Source organism: Vigna angularis, chromosome 10 (assembly GCF_016808095.1).
Source record: "Vigna angularis cultivar LongXiaoDou No.4 chromosome 10, ASM1680809v1, whole genome shotgun sequence".
In the NCBI taxonomy this organism is placed as follows: Eukaryota; Viridiplantae; Streptophyta; class Magnoliopsida; order Fabales; family Fabaceae; genus Vigna; species Vigna angularis.
In genome coordinates this window covers 8,473,749-8,491,968 of record NC_068979.1, presented here as the reverse complement: position 1 = coordinate 8,491,968, position 18,220 = coordinate 8,473,749, and the positions used below count along the sequence as shown (strand labels likewise).

The window sequence follows — 18,220 nt, the reverse complement described above, 5'->3', positions numbered from 1 at the left end:
ACTTCTTCATTAATGTCTCAAGTTGCTGAGTCATAATCTTGTTCTAAGCTAGTAAAGCATCTTGAGTTTGAAGTTGAAGAACACCTTTTTGTTGAAATTGAGCTCTCTCACTCTGAACTTCATTATCATTTGCAGCCATGTTTTCAATCAGTTCATGTGCATCTTCAGGTGTCTTCCATCTGATATTACCTCCAGCTGATGCATCTAACATTAACTTTGTTTGAGATTTCAGCCCTCCAAGAAACAGATTTAACATTGTAGGCTCATCAAATCCATGAGTAGGGGTTTTTCTTAGTAGGCCTTTGAATCTATCCCATGCTTGACCTAGAGTTTCATCAGCATCTTGTTGGAAAGAAGAGATCTCCTGCTTTCCCTTATTGACTTTGGACTGAGGGAAGAACTTGTTCAGGAATTTGGCAACCACATCATCCCAGACTGTCAGACTATTCTCTGGAAAAGAATTCAGCCACATTTTTGCATTACCAGCCAATGAGAATGGAAATAAGCTGAGTCGGATTGCTTCATCTGGAACCTGGTGAATCCTCACTGTATTACAGATCTCCATGAAAGTAGCCAAGTGAGTGTATGGATTCTCGTGAGATAATCCATGAAACTAATTATTCTGCACCAGATGAATAAGAGCTGGCTTCATCTCCATGTTAGCAGCATTCACCACTGGTCTTGCAATACTGTTGAAGTGCAGAGGTCCTGAGAAAGTGTTATAATCTGCAAGAGTACGTCTTCCTTGCCCAGAACCTTCTCCAGTGCGATTATCTTCCATTTCTTCTTTTTCTTGCCCAAATGAAAAGTCCAGAATTTCCTCAGAGATAGCAGATGATTCTCTAGATTCTCTACTTTGTCTCCTTCTTCTGCTGTTGTTCCTTCGAGCAGTTCTTTCAATTTCCGGATCGAAAAGTAGATTTTCAACCTGTTCTCTGCTTCTCATACAAAACACAAACTAAAAGAAAACAATCCAAAAATACACAATCTCTACAGATGATAACAAATATGTAAAAGAATTCAAATATAATCACAATACACACTTAGACAATAGATAGCTAAAATCAACTAAACCAGATAAACAACAAACAATCAACGAAAACAAAAACAAATCCCCGGCAACGGCGCCAAAAACTTGTTGAGACCTCGGCAAGCGTACCGAATCGTACAAGTAATAAATCAGTAAGTCCAAAAATCGTTTCCCAAGAGATTTGTTATGTTTCACTAATTGTTAAAGTTTACTAATTTAGCGATTAATAAACAAAATTTAGTAACACAGATGAATTTTAGCATGCAGATGAAAGTAAAGTGGTAAAAACAGTCTACTAAAAGTTCACTGGGGTTGAAATTCAAATTCATCACTCCGGTAATTTTCTACTAACACAATTTCTCAAAATTAAGCATCGACATCCTAGGCGCATGCAGTCCTGATTCCTCAGAGACAGTTCTTAATCATTCAAACTAAATTGCTAATTCCTTAGCTAATTCAATTATCAGATTTGCCTTAAACACAATGCCACAGATGACTAAAAATTCCCTCCTATGTCTAGGACTCGAAATCCTTTAGCAGTTCAATCCTAGGTTCGCGGTCTCATACATTTTCCAATGATTTAACCGTTCAAATAGCTCAGATTTCCATCAAAAGCATGAAAAATAAGGATAGAACACATAATTCAAACAAGATCATGCATTAATAGAGAAATTACAAAGAGTTCAGAAATTTACTCTCAACCCCAGTGAAATGGAGTTTTAGCTACACATATACAACATAAAAGAGAGAAATGATGGATTGGATGGTGGAAATTGGTGAATTTCCACCATGGAAGCCCCTTGGAGCAGCTGCAGCAGCGTCAGGTCTCCTCCCCGTTCCAGATCTGGTTTTTCCAACTCTGAATCAGCTTTTAACAAAATAATTGAGTCACGGGTTCATTTCTGGACGAACGTCCAATTTCCTGGACGAGCGTCCAACTTCTGGACGAGCGTCCCAATTCTGGACGAACGGCCCAATTCTGGACGAGCGTCCTCTCTTGGTGACGAGCGTCCAAATGCTTCTGCTGGACGAACGAGCGTCCTCTCCAATTCTGGACGAGCGTCCTCTGCTGGACGAGCGTCCCATGCTGGACGAGCGTCCCCTGCTGGACGAGCGGCCTCACTCTGGACGAGCGTCCCCTTCTTCGCGCTGGACGAGCGTCCTCTGCATGCTGGACGAGCGTCCTCTGCAAGCTGGACGAACGTTGGACGAGCGCTGGACGAGCGTTCTCACTCTGGACGAGCGTCCTATGCCGAGCGTCGCTGCATGCTGGACGAGCGTCCTCTGCATGCTGGACGAGCGTCCCTTTTCTTCTAAGTGGCGCCCAGGCGCCCCTTTTTATATCGCGCCCGGGCGCGAAACTCTCTGTAAACGCGCGCCCGGGCGCCCTTTTTCTCACGCCCGGGCGCGACCCTCTCGGTAAAATCGCGCCCAGAGTCCTTTTTCTCACGCCCGGGCGCGAAACTTTCGGCAAAACATCATCCATTAAGCCTGGTCCAAGTCTTTTATGATATCCAATCCTTATTTTTCATCAAAATAAACAACAAAAGCATCAAAAACATTTAAACAATCAAAATTATACTAATATCAACAATTATACACTTTTCATGAGAATTAACACTAAAACTTACTCAAAAGCCCCACAATATAAGCAACAAAAACAAGTAAACTTTTCACCTATCATCGAGATCCTTATCAAAGATTTTCTAAGATGACTTGTGAAGTTCTTAGCATTCCAATCACTACAGTTATTAGTGAGTTTACCTTTAGTCTTGGTTCTCGTGTGCTAACCAAATATCGTTTCTCTAGAGAATGTTGAGACACTCATTTTAACTCAAAATTAGTTGCATGGTTTTGAACTAACAAGTAACATTGTTGTTAGTATTATGAAATTAATTTAATTATTTATTACTCTATGTTTAAATATTATTATTTAACATTGTTTTTTATTGTATTGTAGATGGGATAAATAAGAAGATTCTTCAAAACAACAAAATATTGTGAATTTATTCAGTTAAGACTCTAATCTTATAGATAAATAAGTGATACAAAAATAATCAATGTTAGATACTTATTTCTTTTATGTTTTGTGGTATTTTTAGATTTATTTGGAACTTAAGATGATTTTGAATTGTATTGTATTTTTTTATTTTGAATTATTTTTGGAGTTTAAAATCATTTTGGACTTAATTTTATTTAGATTTGAATTAGAAAACAATTGCTATTTTTTTTAAATTGAAAAAAAAAAGCTCGTAATTATGTAAGTTAACTATCCAACCTATTTAACCCACTAGGCTGGGTTCAAATCTTTTTGGCTCGCTAGTAAGTGGCCAACTCGGTGGGCCGGGCCGAGTGACCCATTTTGACAACACTAATTGTAACATTATGTCCTCATCATTTTTGTGTTGTTCCTAGGTATAGATAGGACGTCTTATGAGCTTGGAGGGATTTGAGATTTCTTAAAAAAGTTCATCTTCGTCTCAGGTAAAAGAAACTAATTGTATTATTTTTAACTGATAGATACTTTATAATTATTAATTTTATGCTTGTAAAACGTTTTATTTGTGTGATTGAGTTGTTTGATGAAATAAGATATATGCAATGGAATTAGGGTTTTAACTTGGCTTTAGTGATTTGCATTAAGAAATTGAGTATGTTGTTTGATTGGTATTGCATATGATATTGTTGAATCATTGAATGTGGTGTAATATGAATTTGACATTTGTGTTAGTTGTTGGACTAAATTTCATGGGTTGAAATGAGATAAATATTTATAATTATATTCTTGCAAAATTATGCAAACTCGTTGAGCGAAGTCAAAGTCAAAAAACTCCTTGGTGATTTTGGGCAAGAATATACTCGCTAAACGAAACCAAAGTCTAAGAACTCATTGAAATGACAACAACTAAGCGAGACAAGTCTCGCTAAACGACTTTATAATAAAATTTAATCCCGAAAGTTTCAATGATAATCTTATTGGAGAACTATCTAGTTGTTAGGAGAGTGTGCCTTCAAGTACTACTTACTAAGCGAGTAAATATTCTCATTGGACGAAATTAATAAAGTCTAACTGTATTTTTATATGTTTTTTTTGGTGTGTTTAATATGTGATTTTGCGAATGTAAAAATGATGGAACTTATGTATGTGTATAATATTGATTGTTATTAATTGAGGTGATGATCATGATTGTGGATATGTATGGTGATGGTGTTAAGAGAATTTCAAAGAGAATTTATTTGTGATGATGATCTTAATGTATGTGTAGAAATGGATTGGCCTAGTTTCTCAACCAAGAAGGGGTGAATTGGTTTTGCTTTATAAAAATTGTTCTTTGAATAATATTTTCAAAATCTTTAAACCTTTCTTGGAATGCAAGCAAATAAAGAATGTAAAGAAATATAAGAGAGAAAGGATAAAAATATCAACACCAAGGTTTATATTGGTTCGACCTTAATGCCTACATCTTGTCTCTTTCAATCAACCCGAGATTGAGAGTAATCCACTATATAGATCGAGTTTTACAGCAAGCAATACAGAGACACCCTCTCAATGTATCCTCCTCTCTAACTCCAAATCTACTATAGTAAAACACAAAAAGAACACTCCTCTTTTTGTAACCCCTTTAAGATACCACACTCAAAGTAACCAGAACTCCAAAGTTCTCTTCCTGGCCAGCAGCAACAGGGAAACCACAATCTCACAAGATTGTAAACTATTATGATCTTCCAGCAGTACACCTATCCGTGCATATTGATAATACTTTGAAAATTCAGCAACTCTTCAAGAATCTTTGCTTTGATTTCTTTCCAAATGAAATGCTTCTTGATTCTTGTAGAATAGACACTATTGCAATTTTAAAACTCAACAAACTTTATTAGATATGAAAGATATTATTCAAAACTTGTTTAATTCATATAGCTATGTGTCGATTTATATTAGTGTTGTCAAAATTAGTTGTAACCTGCGAGCCAACCCAGCTCACCCGGGTTGAACCTGTGGTGAGCCGGGTTGGCTCACCAACCCAGCTCACCCGGGTTGAACCCGTGGTGAGCCGGGTTGGCTCACCAACCCACCTAATTTAATTTAATTATTTATTATTTTGTGTTTCAATATTATTAATTAGCATTTTTTTTATTATATTGTAGAAGGGGATAAAAAAAAGATGTTTCAAGAGAGAAATATATTATAGATTTATGTATTCAAGACTCTAATATTATAAATATAATCAAGTGATACAAAAATTATCAATATTAAAAACTTATTTGTTCGTCTTTTCTACTTGTTTTTGGATTACGATTGGATTGTATGATATTTTTTTTATTATTATGAATTGTATTTGGAGTTTAACATCATTTTAGAGTGAAATTTATTTAGATTTGAATTAAAAAAATTATATATTTTTTATTTTAAAAAAACTTATAATTAAGTGAACCAATGAGCCAACTCGTTTAACTTACCAACCCGTGGTGGGTCGAGCCATGTTCAAATTTTTTCAGCTCGCTAATAAATGAGCTAGGTTGGGTTGGCTCACTAAGTGACCAACCTGTGGTGGGTCTGGCCGGATTACCAGTTTTGACAGCTCTAATCTATATAAATAGCAACTCTGACGCAAATTAATCGATTATGTTATTAATGTAATCAGTTAAGCAATTAATATTGATGTAACAGAATTACATTTAACATATTAAGCATAGCATGTAATCGATTAAGCAATGAATGCAAGTCGTAACATTTACAAATATGACCGTTAAGGTAGTTATGACTTATCAAGAAAACCGTTTTCAACTAATGAACATTTTAACCGATTAAGAAAAGAGTGTAATCGGTTAAGTATAACACTTAAACAAATTTGAAAAAATTTTCAATCCAAAACTCATCAATGCACTCAACAATCAAGTATATCTATATGCACAAGTTTTAATCAATTATCCATATAATGTAATCGGTTAAAACTAACAGTTTGTCACTGTTAAGCAAATGCTGATATGTGATGAATCTAATATATTACATAAACATTGTAATCGATTAACTCATACAGATATGCAATGTGCATAGAGTTTTATCAATATTAACCAATAAATATGCATATCACATATATAATCAGATATCACAAATATAAACATGATGAATATGCATAACATATAGTTCAAGCACAATCAAATATATAAACAACAATTTTGCTTAATGTGTACAAGAAACTATTAAAACATTTTTGTTGTTGTCATAATCAAAAACACATATGAGATATGTGGGTTTAGCTTTCACATAGTGTTGGTTGCGAATTATTTCGGCAAGTGTACCGAATCGCTTCAAATAACATAAAATAGTAAGTCCAAGTATCATTTTTCCAAGAGACTCGAATACTAAAAAATTTTACGATTAACAACTCATTTTGATTTAAGAACATCATATCAATTTACAAATAAGTACATAAAAGATAAATTCACAAATAATTACAAGGTTGGACTTTGGTATTGAAGGCACTTAAGAATGGATAAAGGTCAGAAATGATATGGATCGACATCGCTTAGATTAGATTTAACCATTTTCACTCTTGTGCATAAAAAGTTTCATCTCCTCTCCATTAATTACTAATGTCAACCCACGAAATTACTCTAGCCCTAGTCCCTTATGTGAAAAAGCTTTCCTTTATTAAACTCCAATGCCTTAGAACATTTAATAAGAAAACCCATATTAAGAACTAGGGTCTTAAGACAACCAACGATTCAATGTTCCATTCGTAGAATCCATATCCCCATCAAGTTACTTGTTTCAGATCTACATCACAAGATGCGTTCCCATACCCCATGAACCCCAAATCAAATCGTGAATGTCCCCATTACATGCAAGCATCAAAGATTGGAAACAATAAACTAGAAATTAACAGACTATACATATATATAATCAAATCCTTCAACAAATACACAAAAATCCAATAGTTACATCTATTCTTAACAAGTTGAATTCAGTTCTCCATTTCCATGAAAGAACCTCAAGCTTACAAACATGGATGAAAGAAGAAGGAGACCTAAGGAGGAAAAAATTATGCTTCCACATGCCCCAAGCGGCCTCCATGAGCTCCTGAAGTGAAGTCGTGCCTCCACACCTTCATCCACGAGCTCTAGTAGCGTTTTCCTCTTCTAGAACTGCCTTTGAACTTTAATTTTTGCATTTTTAAAGAGTTTTGGCTTCGTGTACCACTCGCTGGGCGAGTGGTTGCAACTCGTTGGGCGAGTGGTTGCAACTCACTAGGTGAGCGAAATCAAGTCGTTGGGCGAGTGACAAAAAGTTGCCACTCGCTGGGCGAGCACGTCCTGGTCGCTAGGCGAGCTCCTCTTGCTCGCTGGGTGAATGACGTGCTCCAAGTGGCTGCTCTTGCGCTGACTGAGCGAATTGGTGCTGAATAGGAACTCTTCCAAGCCTTATTCTACTGCAAAATAACACACAAAAACACTCATATGGATATAAAATCAAGTATATACATTTTATACAATTTTTCATGAGATTTTACTTCATAAACACATAATAAAAAAAAATTTCAATAAGTGCTCAAAATATGTAATTTTTGACACTTATCACATAGCTCCCCTATCAACAATATGCATTCACACTTGGGACCAGTAAAGAGGAGTTTGAACTCTAATAACTATTCATGCTCAAATAAAGGATAATGAGTTATGTGGTGAGTATCACAAGAGGTCTTAACCACTCGATGATTATGTCTGAGGCGCGAATGAAACTAATCTTGTAAATAGTATGACGATAATCCTTTTGTTTATGACTCTATAGAACATAAATACTTCTAGAGTTGCACGCCTACAATAAAGTCCAGTGTCAAACATATGCATTTGGATAATTAAGTATAATGTCATCTGTTTGTATATATCTATATGATTTATTGTAATTAAGTATAATTCATGTTTAGCTCATATTTGATATGATTTAATTGTTTTAAAATAATATTTTTGTACACTAACTTACTCTGCTGTCTCTTTTTTGTTTAGTTGTCTCTTTTACCACAATCACTTTACCATGTAAACATATAAGAATTACGTGTTGATGTGTTTTTTTAGAATATAATGACACAAAAATAGTTTTTCTTTTAATTTATAATAATTATTTTGTACAAAAATTTTAAGTAATATTTAATTGTTTTATGTACATTTTATTTTTATTTGAATAGTTATTATTTATAAATATAACTTTATTATATATATATATATATATAAATATATTTAAACAATTTTTTTATCATATCAATATTATAATATCTGTGGCTAAAAAAATAAAGTATTACACCTTTTATTATATTTTGTCATGTAATCACTTCAATCAACTAATACAAATATTCTGTTAGTTTTTTGTTATTGATTTTCTTTCCTTCCAACTATTGTTTTAAAAAAAACATAAATGAGAGCAATTTCATTATAAAAATAGATATTTTTTTCTATATTAAAAAGAAAAAAAAAACTTTTCCCTTTCACATGATACATAAATACAAACTAATAAAACCAAATAAATGTAGTTCATTTCTGTTCGTTCTTGTTTTTTTTTATGTTATTTATTGCATCGATCATTCAAATAAAATATCTCTTTATATATTTAGATGCAATTAAGTGTTTTTTTTTTAATTTGTGTATTCCTAATTAGGATTTTATTAATTTATTTTAGTATTAAATATTTAAATTTTTTATATAAGTCAATTCAGTTTATTTTATTTATTTATTTTTTAATTAATTGATGTAATTATGATCTTATCATCTTGTTCCGTTATCTTAATATCACATAAACATAAATTTTGTAATCAATTAAACAATATTATATTTAATGTAAATTTTAAGTCACATTTATTTTAATTTAATAGTAACATAGTTAAGTAAGTATTTATTAATTGTATCCACAATCATAATAATTGTTAAACTATTTTGATATATAAAACAAATAAATACTATCCATCTCAAAATATTATAATGTTTTGTAAAATAGAAGAGGAAAAACTAATATTGATAAAAATTATGACTTTAAAAATTTTAGAGATTTTGACACTGAATTTGATTAGATATGACAATCATAAATGTGACTAAATTGCAAATCAATCAAATTTTCTCACAATCTTTATAAGTATTCATTTTTAATATCACTAAACAAAAAATTTATTAGATACTTAATAAAAAAATTTAAATTTATGAAAATTTTAAAACTTAATTAAACTTTTATTATTTCATTTCCTTGATTAAAGTAAAAAAAGAAAAAACATAAATGAAATAATTTTCATTAATTAAATAATTAATATTTTTTCTAACCCAACAAAAAAATAATACTTATTCATTGTAACTGGCATACAATAATACAAACTAATAAATCCAAATAAATGCAACCCAAATATTTTATCTTGGTGAATTGTTTTTGTTTCATTTTATTAGATTTTCAAGGGGGAAATTACTCTTCAAAACAAAAGTTTCCCGCCATTGCAGCCTTTTAAAACTCTCGGTTACCGCATTGTTCTCTCACCTTTTTATTGGCAAATTTTCATCCTATCTCAGTGTATCTTTAATCTTCTTTCTCTTTCCCGATATTCCAAGCGCCACCATGCCTAAACGCCGAGCATCAACCCCACCTGTAGCAGAAAACGACGCCGTCTCGCTGCTTCCTTCCCAACGCAAGAAGGCAAAGGACTCTTCCCATAAGCCGGCCGTTTGCTTTATCGGGAAGCCAATTCCAGTCACGGAGGCCTGCGCCAAGTGGCCCCACCGTTATCCTTCCCAGGTCTTATTCTTAATCTCTTCTTTTCGTAATTCTTCATTATAATCAATTCTGTTTATTCTCTTGGCTCAACTTTTTTGTATATAAATAATCAGGGAAAAAAGAAGAATTCAGCTCATAACAACTCAAAAGAGTTAGTATTATTTCATTTTGTTTTTTGTTTTTTTCTATTTGGTTTGTTATAGAGCTTCAGTTCTGACGCATATAGTTGCCTTTGCATGTGTAGGGTTACCAATGAGAACAATGAGGTTATGTTGGCCAAATGTCATTATCGTCAGGCTGAAATAGATGGGACTGTGTTTAACCTAGATGATGATGCTTATGTCAAGGTATTTAGTTTTTTTTCTGAAATTCTCTTTCTGTTGTGGTTGGTGAAGCAGAGCATGTTGAAAAAATGACGTTGTTGAATTGTTTCAGGCTGAGGATGGTAAACCTGATTATATTGCACGAATTGTTGAGATGTTTGAAACCGATGATGATGAGCCTTATTTTATGGCTCGATGGTTTTATAGAGCCGAGGACACAGTGAGATTAGCTTTTTTTTTTCACTGATTCCTTTTTGTTTGGTTCTAATTATTTCATATCTGTTAACTGGTTTAACTCATTTTGAAGTTTTTAATGAGTGCAGGTTATAAAAAGTCATGGTGATCTTGTGGACAAGAAACGATTGTTTTTGTCTGATGTAAAAGATGAAAATCCGCTTGACTGCATTGTTTCAAAAGTCAGAATTGTTAAATTAACTTCAAATGTAAGTGCTTTGCTGTTGTATTGTTTTGTGCAAATATCTGTCTTTTTTGTGAATTTCTTGTAGGTGTTTCAAAATTATTATATCATCTTTTATATACTTTCTAGGTTATTAAAATCCATATTTTGAAGGCTCCGTTCAAGACGAGGTCCTTTAATCTTATATCAACCAACATTATAAAGTCTATGAATGTGCTATTATCTGATCAGAATTTACTGAATAAATAGTTGATTGTACAAGATATGTGCTATACCTTTATAGTTGGGTTAGAATTTGAAGTTTGCATACTACAGGTAGGTTTGACTACGGAGAAAAGGAAGATTCCCCCTTGTGATTATTATTACGACATGAACTACACTTTGCCATACCTAACTTTCTCGAATCTTGTCGATGGTAAGAATGTTACGATGTTTTGTATAAAATTAACACACTGCTCATTGTCTCCGTTGTTTTTGCTCTATACATTGCTGGTTTTTGCCTTTTGATGTGTTTTCATCTGATAATCCAGAAACAGATAAAAGCGAGAGTGATGCATCATCCACAGTTTCTAGTGAACGTGGATCTAGTGACTGCTCTAATGATAACCAAATTAGTGGAAAGACTATTAAAAAGAACAGTTCCAATTCGTCGGAGTGGACTTTGCTTGACCTTTATTCAGGGTGTGGGGCAATGTCCACGGGGCTTTGTTTGGGTGCAACCTTGGCTGAAGTAAAGCTTGTCACTGTATGTAGAGCTGTTTTCTTTTTTTTTTTGACAAATTTGGTTTATTTGGCTGTTTTTTTGGGAGCAATTTATAATGATTTTATATTTCACTTTATAGAGGTGGGCTGTAGACATTAATTCCTATGCATGTAAAAGTCTGAAGCAGAACCATCCGGAAACCCAGGTAGGTTTTTGTTAACATGCTTTAATTGACAATTTTTATTATATGTTCCGTCTTGTTCTGATATTACTTTCAAAAATCATCGTTCAGGTTAGAAATGAACCTGCTGAAAACTTTTTGGAGCTAATAAAAGCCTGGGCCAAACTTTGTGAAGAATTTGGTTTGCTAGGATCAGAACGTTCGGAGTCTGGTTCAGATATGGAGGAAGATGAAATCGACGAGGAAACTATGGATGTAAAAAAAGAAGAGTCAGAAGAAGATCATTCCGACTCTGAGGATTTTGAGGTTGAAAAGTTGCTCGCTATTTGTCATGGCGATCCGAACAACGTCAAGAAACCAGGACTATATTTTAAAGTATGTTGCCTTCAAGCTTGCACAATACGTTAATTAGTTTACATATTTAATTGAATGTTAGTTTTATTAGGATTGACTTGCTCACGCCGGAGTTCTTTGCTCGTCCTGTTATTCTTTAAAATTTAATTGGTGTCTAGTTTTTGGGAAATGCATATGAAAGTGGGTATAAATTTATGTTGTAACACACGCGTACAGAATCCAACACAATCATCCTGGAGTTTATGGCTTTGGTTTTTCCATACGTTGAAGGGTAATTGTTTGGTGACTTGAATTTTTAATTTCATCAAGGCATGCATGGAGACCTATGTCTGTATTAATGCATATATCAGTTCTTAAACTGGTGAGCTTGTGTTTCATAAATCTGATTATGATTACTATACTTGATATTGAAATATATATAGACAGAAATTAATACTAATCTAGAACATGGATATGACGAACTGCTATGATGGAAATTTAGTACAGTTTGATATTAATGTTAAAATCTTTCAATAGCTTATACTCATTTTTAAAATCACATTCAACTAATTATAGTTAATTGAATTTACTATAAGTATTTTACTAATTAACTTAATGAATTACCTGACTTTTGATAATTAAACTGGGGTTCTCATCTTATGGGCCGATGTAGCAACAACACCTTAGAAGTGAACTAACAATTGGTTGTTAAGGAAGGTGACTTTAGGTTTGACAGTATGGATTTGATTTTAATGGAATACTAAGTGCTAGTTTATCGTTTTTTTAATCTTTTTTCCTGTGCAATGAAGAAGTCTCTGTTAATGATCTATCGTTCTGACATCTGTTAAATCACTCAGGTGCGTTGGATGGGTTATGATTCGAGTTACGACACATGGGAGCCAATGGATGGATTGAGGTAAATCCCTTGTCTGCTAGGTTTTTTACATAACACTTTTCGCTAAAGCTCTGCAAAATCATGACTATGATATCGTTTCTGCCAGCGATTGCAAGGATGCTTTGAAGGATTTTGTGACAAAAGGGTACAAGAAGAAGTTATTGCCTCTTCCTGTAAGTTTCTCCATTTTTGGCCTAGAGGCTACTGGTTCACTTTCGACGATTTTCAATCGATTTTGTATCAACCTTTTGGCAGGGTGATGCTCATTTTATTTGCGGGGGACCGCCGTGTCAAGGCGTAAGCGGTTTTAACCGCTTCAGGAACGCAGCAGCTCCATTAGAGGATATAAAAAACAAGCAGTTGATTGTTTACATGGATATTATTGATTTTCTGAAGCCAAAATATGTCCTTATGGAGAATGTCGTTGACATTTTGAAGTTTTCTGGTGGTTATCTGGGCCGATATGCCATTGGCCGACTTGTAGCTATGAATTATCAAGCAAGAATGGGCATGATGGCAGCAGGGTCTTATGGCGTTCCACAATTTCGTATGCGCGTCTTCCTTTGGGGTGCTCGTCCTACCGAGGTAAAATTATTATTGCTTATGAACCATTTTTGTTTTTCATGTCATAACTTTAATGTTGTAAATGGAAGTTAACTGATTTGATTGCACTTTTTTCCTCTTTCGTTGGGTAGAAATTGCCTCCATATCCGTTACCAACTCATGAGGTCGTGTCAAGAGGATTCGTACCGACTGAGTTTGAAGTAAGGACCAATAAATTAATATATCTTTTCTCCATCTTCCTTGAACAGTGTTCTCTTTGATTTTAATCTAAGTTTAAAGTGGAAGGGTTAATAGTTGTTGTCACAATGCAGGAAATTACTGTAGCTTATGATAATAAGGACACCTGTAAGCTGGGTGACGCCCTTTTACTTGAGGATGCACTATCAGATCTCCCACCTGTATGTTTGTATGCTTATTTTTATCTTAAGTACATTAGTTAGTTGGTTCGATTGATGTGAGTTTTTATTCTTAATGACATTTTTCTTTTTAATTTTCAACTCAACCAGGTTACAAACGATGAGAAGCAGGATGAAAGGAATTATGGAACAGCCGCTCGTACTGAGTTTCAAAAGTATATCAGATTGAAGAAAAGCGGTTCGTTTCTATATTTGCATTGCATTTTAAAGCATGCTAATGTTTTATGTACTTTGCTTTAAGTGATCTTTATCTGCATGAGAAACTAAATATCTATTATCTTCTTTAAGACAGTTAAATATTTTTTGCTTTGTATTTGTGATGGTTTACTGATTGACTGTAATTTAGTGTGGTAATATGTCACATCGCTTTCATGTGCATAATCCCACTGTACAATATGAATACCAACATTGTATAATTTTTTTGTTTTGAAGAGATGGTGGGTGGAAATAAGAGTAGTACTCAAAGCACTGCACGTAGAATATTGTATGATCATCGTCCTCTGCAACTGAATCAAGATGATTATGATAGAGTTTGCCGGATTCCACAAAAGAAGGTTCTATAACTTGACCTTATGTCGTTCTAGAATATTAGTTTGGTTTATTCTAATTTTGATGAACTTTGGTAACTTTAATAGGGTGCAAACTTTAGAGATCTACCTGGAGTAGTTGTGAAGGACAACAAAGTTGAATGGGATCCTTTGATTGAGAGAGTGATGCTAGACTCTGGGAAGCCTTTGGTACTTGACTGCTATCACCTTTGCTTACGGACAGTATTTTGAGACTGATCCTTTGTTGAATACCATTATGTATTTCTAATTTAAATATATTTATGTTCATGCGTAGGTTCCTGATTATGCAATGTCATTTGTCCGTGGGACCTCTTCTAAGTAAGCACATACAAATCACTTAATTCTGTTATGTTTTTAATACAGTTTGTATCAGAATTTTTTATGTAACTTGTTGGTCAAAACACAGACCCTTTGGCCGTTTGTGGTGGGACGAGATTGTGCCAACAGTCGTTACAAGGGCTGAGCCTCACAACCAGGTTATTATTTTCACTTTCGATATTATTTGGTTTGATTTCGTAAACAAAAGCAACATAAATTCTTTTGATTGATAATATTGCATGTGAAGTGATAATCAAAATCATGATTCCATTTTAGCCATTTAGAATGGTTGAGTAGTAGTTTTTTAAGTTCTTGTATGCATTATCCGAATTCGAATGTTAATTTATTGTCAGGTCATTCTACATCCTAACCAAAACCGAGTACTAACAATCAGAGAGAACGCAAGACTACAAGGATTTCCTGATTGTTATAAACTTTGTGGGCCTACAAAAGAGAGGTACGTTTAGTAGGCTTCAAAATCCATTTGATATATACTTGATATCGTCGACAATCTAAAATGAGTCCAAGTTTTATATTGGATGAAAAGGAGAAAGTAATAATTCATTAACCTGTTACCAAGTTTTATATTGGATGAAAAGGAGAAAGTAATAATTCATTAACCTGTTACTTTAAGATTTTGAATAAAAAGTGGTATATGTAATTTGGTTTAAATTTCATTGATGTTTGCATTTTTCAAGTAAATTTTGTCCTTGATAGATCCAACAAATAGAACAGTATAATGGCTCATATGTTATAACTAAATTGCTTACAGGTACATGCAAGTTGGAAATGCTGTTGCTGTTCCTGTAGCTCTTGCAATGGGATATACGTTCGGTTTGGCTTGTCAGGGCTTGTCTGATGATAAGCCCTTAATAACCCTTCCCTTTAAGTATCCAAGTTGTCTTGCCGGTGCAACTTATGCGGAGACTGAGAATGATGACCAATCAAGTTGAGAGATTGTTTCTTCCCCAACGTAAGACTCAGCCAACAACGGAGACTGAGAATGATGCCCAATCAAATTGAGATTGTTTCTTCCCGACATAAGGCTCAGCCTACACCGGAAAAACACCCGAAATTTGTATCACTTGTATGTTGTACTTTCATTTGTGTCTATCTATATTCATATAACATTTGCTATATTTACTATAGCAATAGAGAGCTGAGTCGCATCCCAACGGCTTTTATTTAATACTTTAATTTATATTTTTATTAAATATCTTAATTTAATATATTATTATTATTATTTGGTGTTGTTTAAAGATGGTAGAAAAAAGGAAAAAATGTCACCAGAAGATTTTACCACCTCACTATGTTTTGAACTAATGAAACTGGATCATTTAATCTGCTGTCTACTTTATTAAATGTGGTATACTTTTGCACTGTAGCTCCTATTCACATCTAGTTACATAGTTACAGTATATTAAGTGTGTACATTTTGTATGAATAAAATATTTAATATTATAAGATTGAACTAATAAGTAAAATGTGACGAATATAGTAGTAAATTAATATAGTTTTAAAAAGGTAAAGTAATTAGTACCACAATAATGATATAACAGCCTGAAGTTTATAAAATGAAAAGAAAATATAATCAATAAGTAAATTATAGCAAAAAAATATTAAAACAGCTTTATAAAATACTTATTTCAAAAATAACTTGAATATTATGTTGCTTTTAAGTTGAAGTAAATTTTTTAAAAATAATTAAAATAAATTTCATTGCCTTTATTATATAATATTTGAAAAATTAAATGTCCAATTTGTTAAATTAAGATTAATAACAATTCAAACCACCTAAAAATTCAAATTACTGTAAACGTAATTATCTTTAAATAATAGTAAAATGAAATTATTATTAATAATTAAATGAAATAAACATATTTAAGGTAATAAAAAAATGTTAATTAAAATTTATAATATAAAATGATATTATTATAATATTTAAATGCCATAAACATATTTTAAGAAATAATAAAAAATTAAATAAATTTTATATTATCAAATGGTACTATAATTAGTTTTTAAATGTCATAGACATATTTAAAATATTAATAAAATGTTAATTAAAATTTACAATACTATATATGTTCTTTTAGTTTTCAAATGTAAGTAAATTAAAATAATACAAATAAAAGTATTTAATACTCTAAAATATAAAATAGTAGTGATTTATTACCAAGTAGAGTAAGATATTATAATGTAAGATCTAAAATAGTAATGTTTAAGAGAAGAAGAAACTTATATGATAGAAAATATAAATAGTAATGATAATAAATTTAATTTAAAAAATAAATTAATATTATACATACAAAAACATAAATCTTTATAAAGACTTAGAAAATAATATTTTAAAATTAATAGTAGTTTAAAAATATCGAGACTCGATTATTTTAATAATAAGATGATTAGTATAAATAATTTTGTTATAAACTAGTTTTATTATTTTAAAAGACATAATGTCTCAATAAAATACTTTTCTAAGCTTTTCTGACTTCTTCTAGGAGTCCTCCCTCTCCATTCATGTGACATTTATGTGAAGATCTGAGATTGCTAAAGTGATATTCGCAACAAGCTCTTCATTTTGGATTATAATTTTCTACTTTTTTTTTTCAATCAAATCTATTTTGTCTTTACATGTACGTGTCGTTTAAGTCATTAATACAAATATCTGCTGATTAGTAATCATAATGATATGTCTTGATCATTCTTATGATGTTTCTAAGAGTAGATAGAACATCTTGTAGAGTTATATGAGTTTTTTGTATTTTTAGTGTCGGTTGAGCAAGTTCGAATTTCTGCTTGGTTGAGTTTGTATTGTAATTCGGTTTCTATGAATCTATGATGATGATTTAGAACATATGAGGAATGATAAACTATGAAACTTGTTTTGTGTGTTGAATTGTGATGTTAACTGATTTTGTTGGATTTGTCTTTGTGAGGCTTGAATTGGGTAATCTAACATTGGTTGAGCCAAGAACCAAGAATTTTATGATTATAGAGGTGTTTAATATTGAGAATTGGCTCAAGGAACGTCAAATTACACACATAAAGCTTAAAAAGTGAAGTTGAGATTTTCTGATTTTGTTGGGCACAATTGATAATGCTGGGCGCCACTTGGAAAGTGGTTTCTCTGAGTTAGTTGTCGTTGGACGAGAGTTTTTATTGGTAGGTGATGCTAAAGTGTGAGAGCTCACTGATTTTGTGTCACTCGGTACCACAAAATCCAAATAAATATTGGGGGCTCTAAGGGTCCTCTCGTTGATCGGCCATTGAACGCCGCTTGTTACTGCTGGACGCCACTCTTCTAAAGACATCTCTACTTGAGTTGCACTAAACAATAACTAGTGGCGCTGAGCGACAACTTGGTGACTTGAAATATGTTTTCTAAATTCCTTAATGGATTGTTTGATGTAAATATATAAATGGATGGTTGTGTATTGATGATGTGAATGTTGGAAATATGTCAAGTATGGATGGAGAGACTCAATGAATTTCTAAGGGGGAAAATCCTTATGAATTATGTTTCTTATGTATTGAAGTAGGGAGACAAAATGAGAATTATCTTGAAACTCTACTAATCATTCATACTCATGTGGAGAACGATGATTAAGCAGTGAGAGTAGTAGAATGTCATTATCTAAAGAGCAATGTAGTTCTTATGGCAGTAAAAAGATTAACCTTGTCAATTGAAAGATTGTCCATCACAAGTGCATGATTTTCAATT

At 32.6% G+C, this 18,220-nt stretch overlaps 1 protein-coding gene and 1 non-coding gene across 2 annotated transcripts; both read left to right on the top strand.

Moving 5' to 3' along the window:
• Positions 1-269: 269 nt before the first annotated feature.
• LOC128194565 (small nucleolar RNA R71) lies at positions 270-372 on the top strand. The gene has a single exon (XR_008245940.1). It is a non-coding gene; the product is annotated as a small nucleolar RNA R71 (small nucleolar RNA).
• A 9,160-nt stretch (positions 373-9,532) lies between these two features.
• LOC108335062 (putative DNA (cytosine-5)-methyltransferase CMT1) lies at positions 9,533-15,685 on the top strand. Its single transcript, XM_017570987.2, has 21 exons — positions 9,533-9,797; positions 9,890-9,927; positions 10,021-10,123; positions 10,212-10,319; positions 10,423-10,542; positions 10,833-10,932; positions 11,048-11,262; positions 11,360-11,425; positions 11,513-11,776; positions 12,592-12,650; positions 12,736-12,802; positions 12,885-13,214; positions 13,325-13,393; positions 13,505-13,591; positions 13,700-13,787; positions 14,042-14,163; positions 14,245-14,346; positions 14,453-14,496; positions 14,585-14,654; positions 14,850-14,953; positions 15,269-15,685. The coding sequence occupies exons 1-21, from the start codon at positions 9,621-9,623 to the stop codon at positions 15,447-15,449; spliced, it is 2,514 nt and encodes an 837-aa protein (XP_017426476.1). The 5' UTR covers positions 9,533-9,620; the 3' UTR covers positions 15,450-15,685.
• Positions 15,686-18,220: the final 2,535 nt, after the last annotated feature.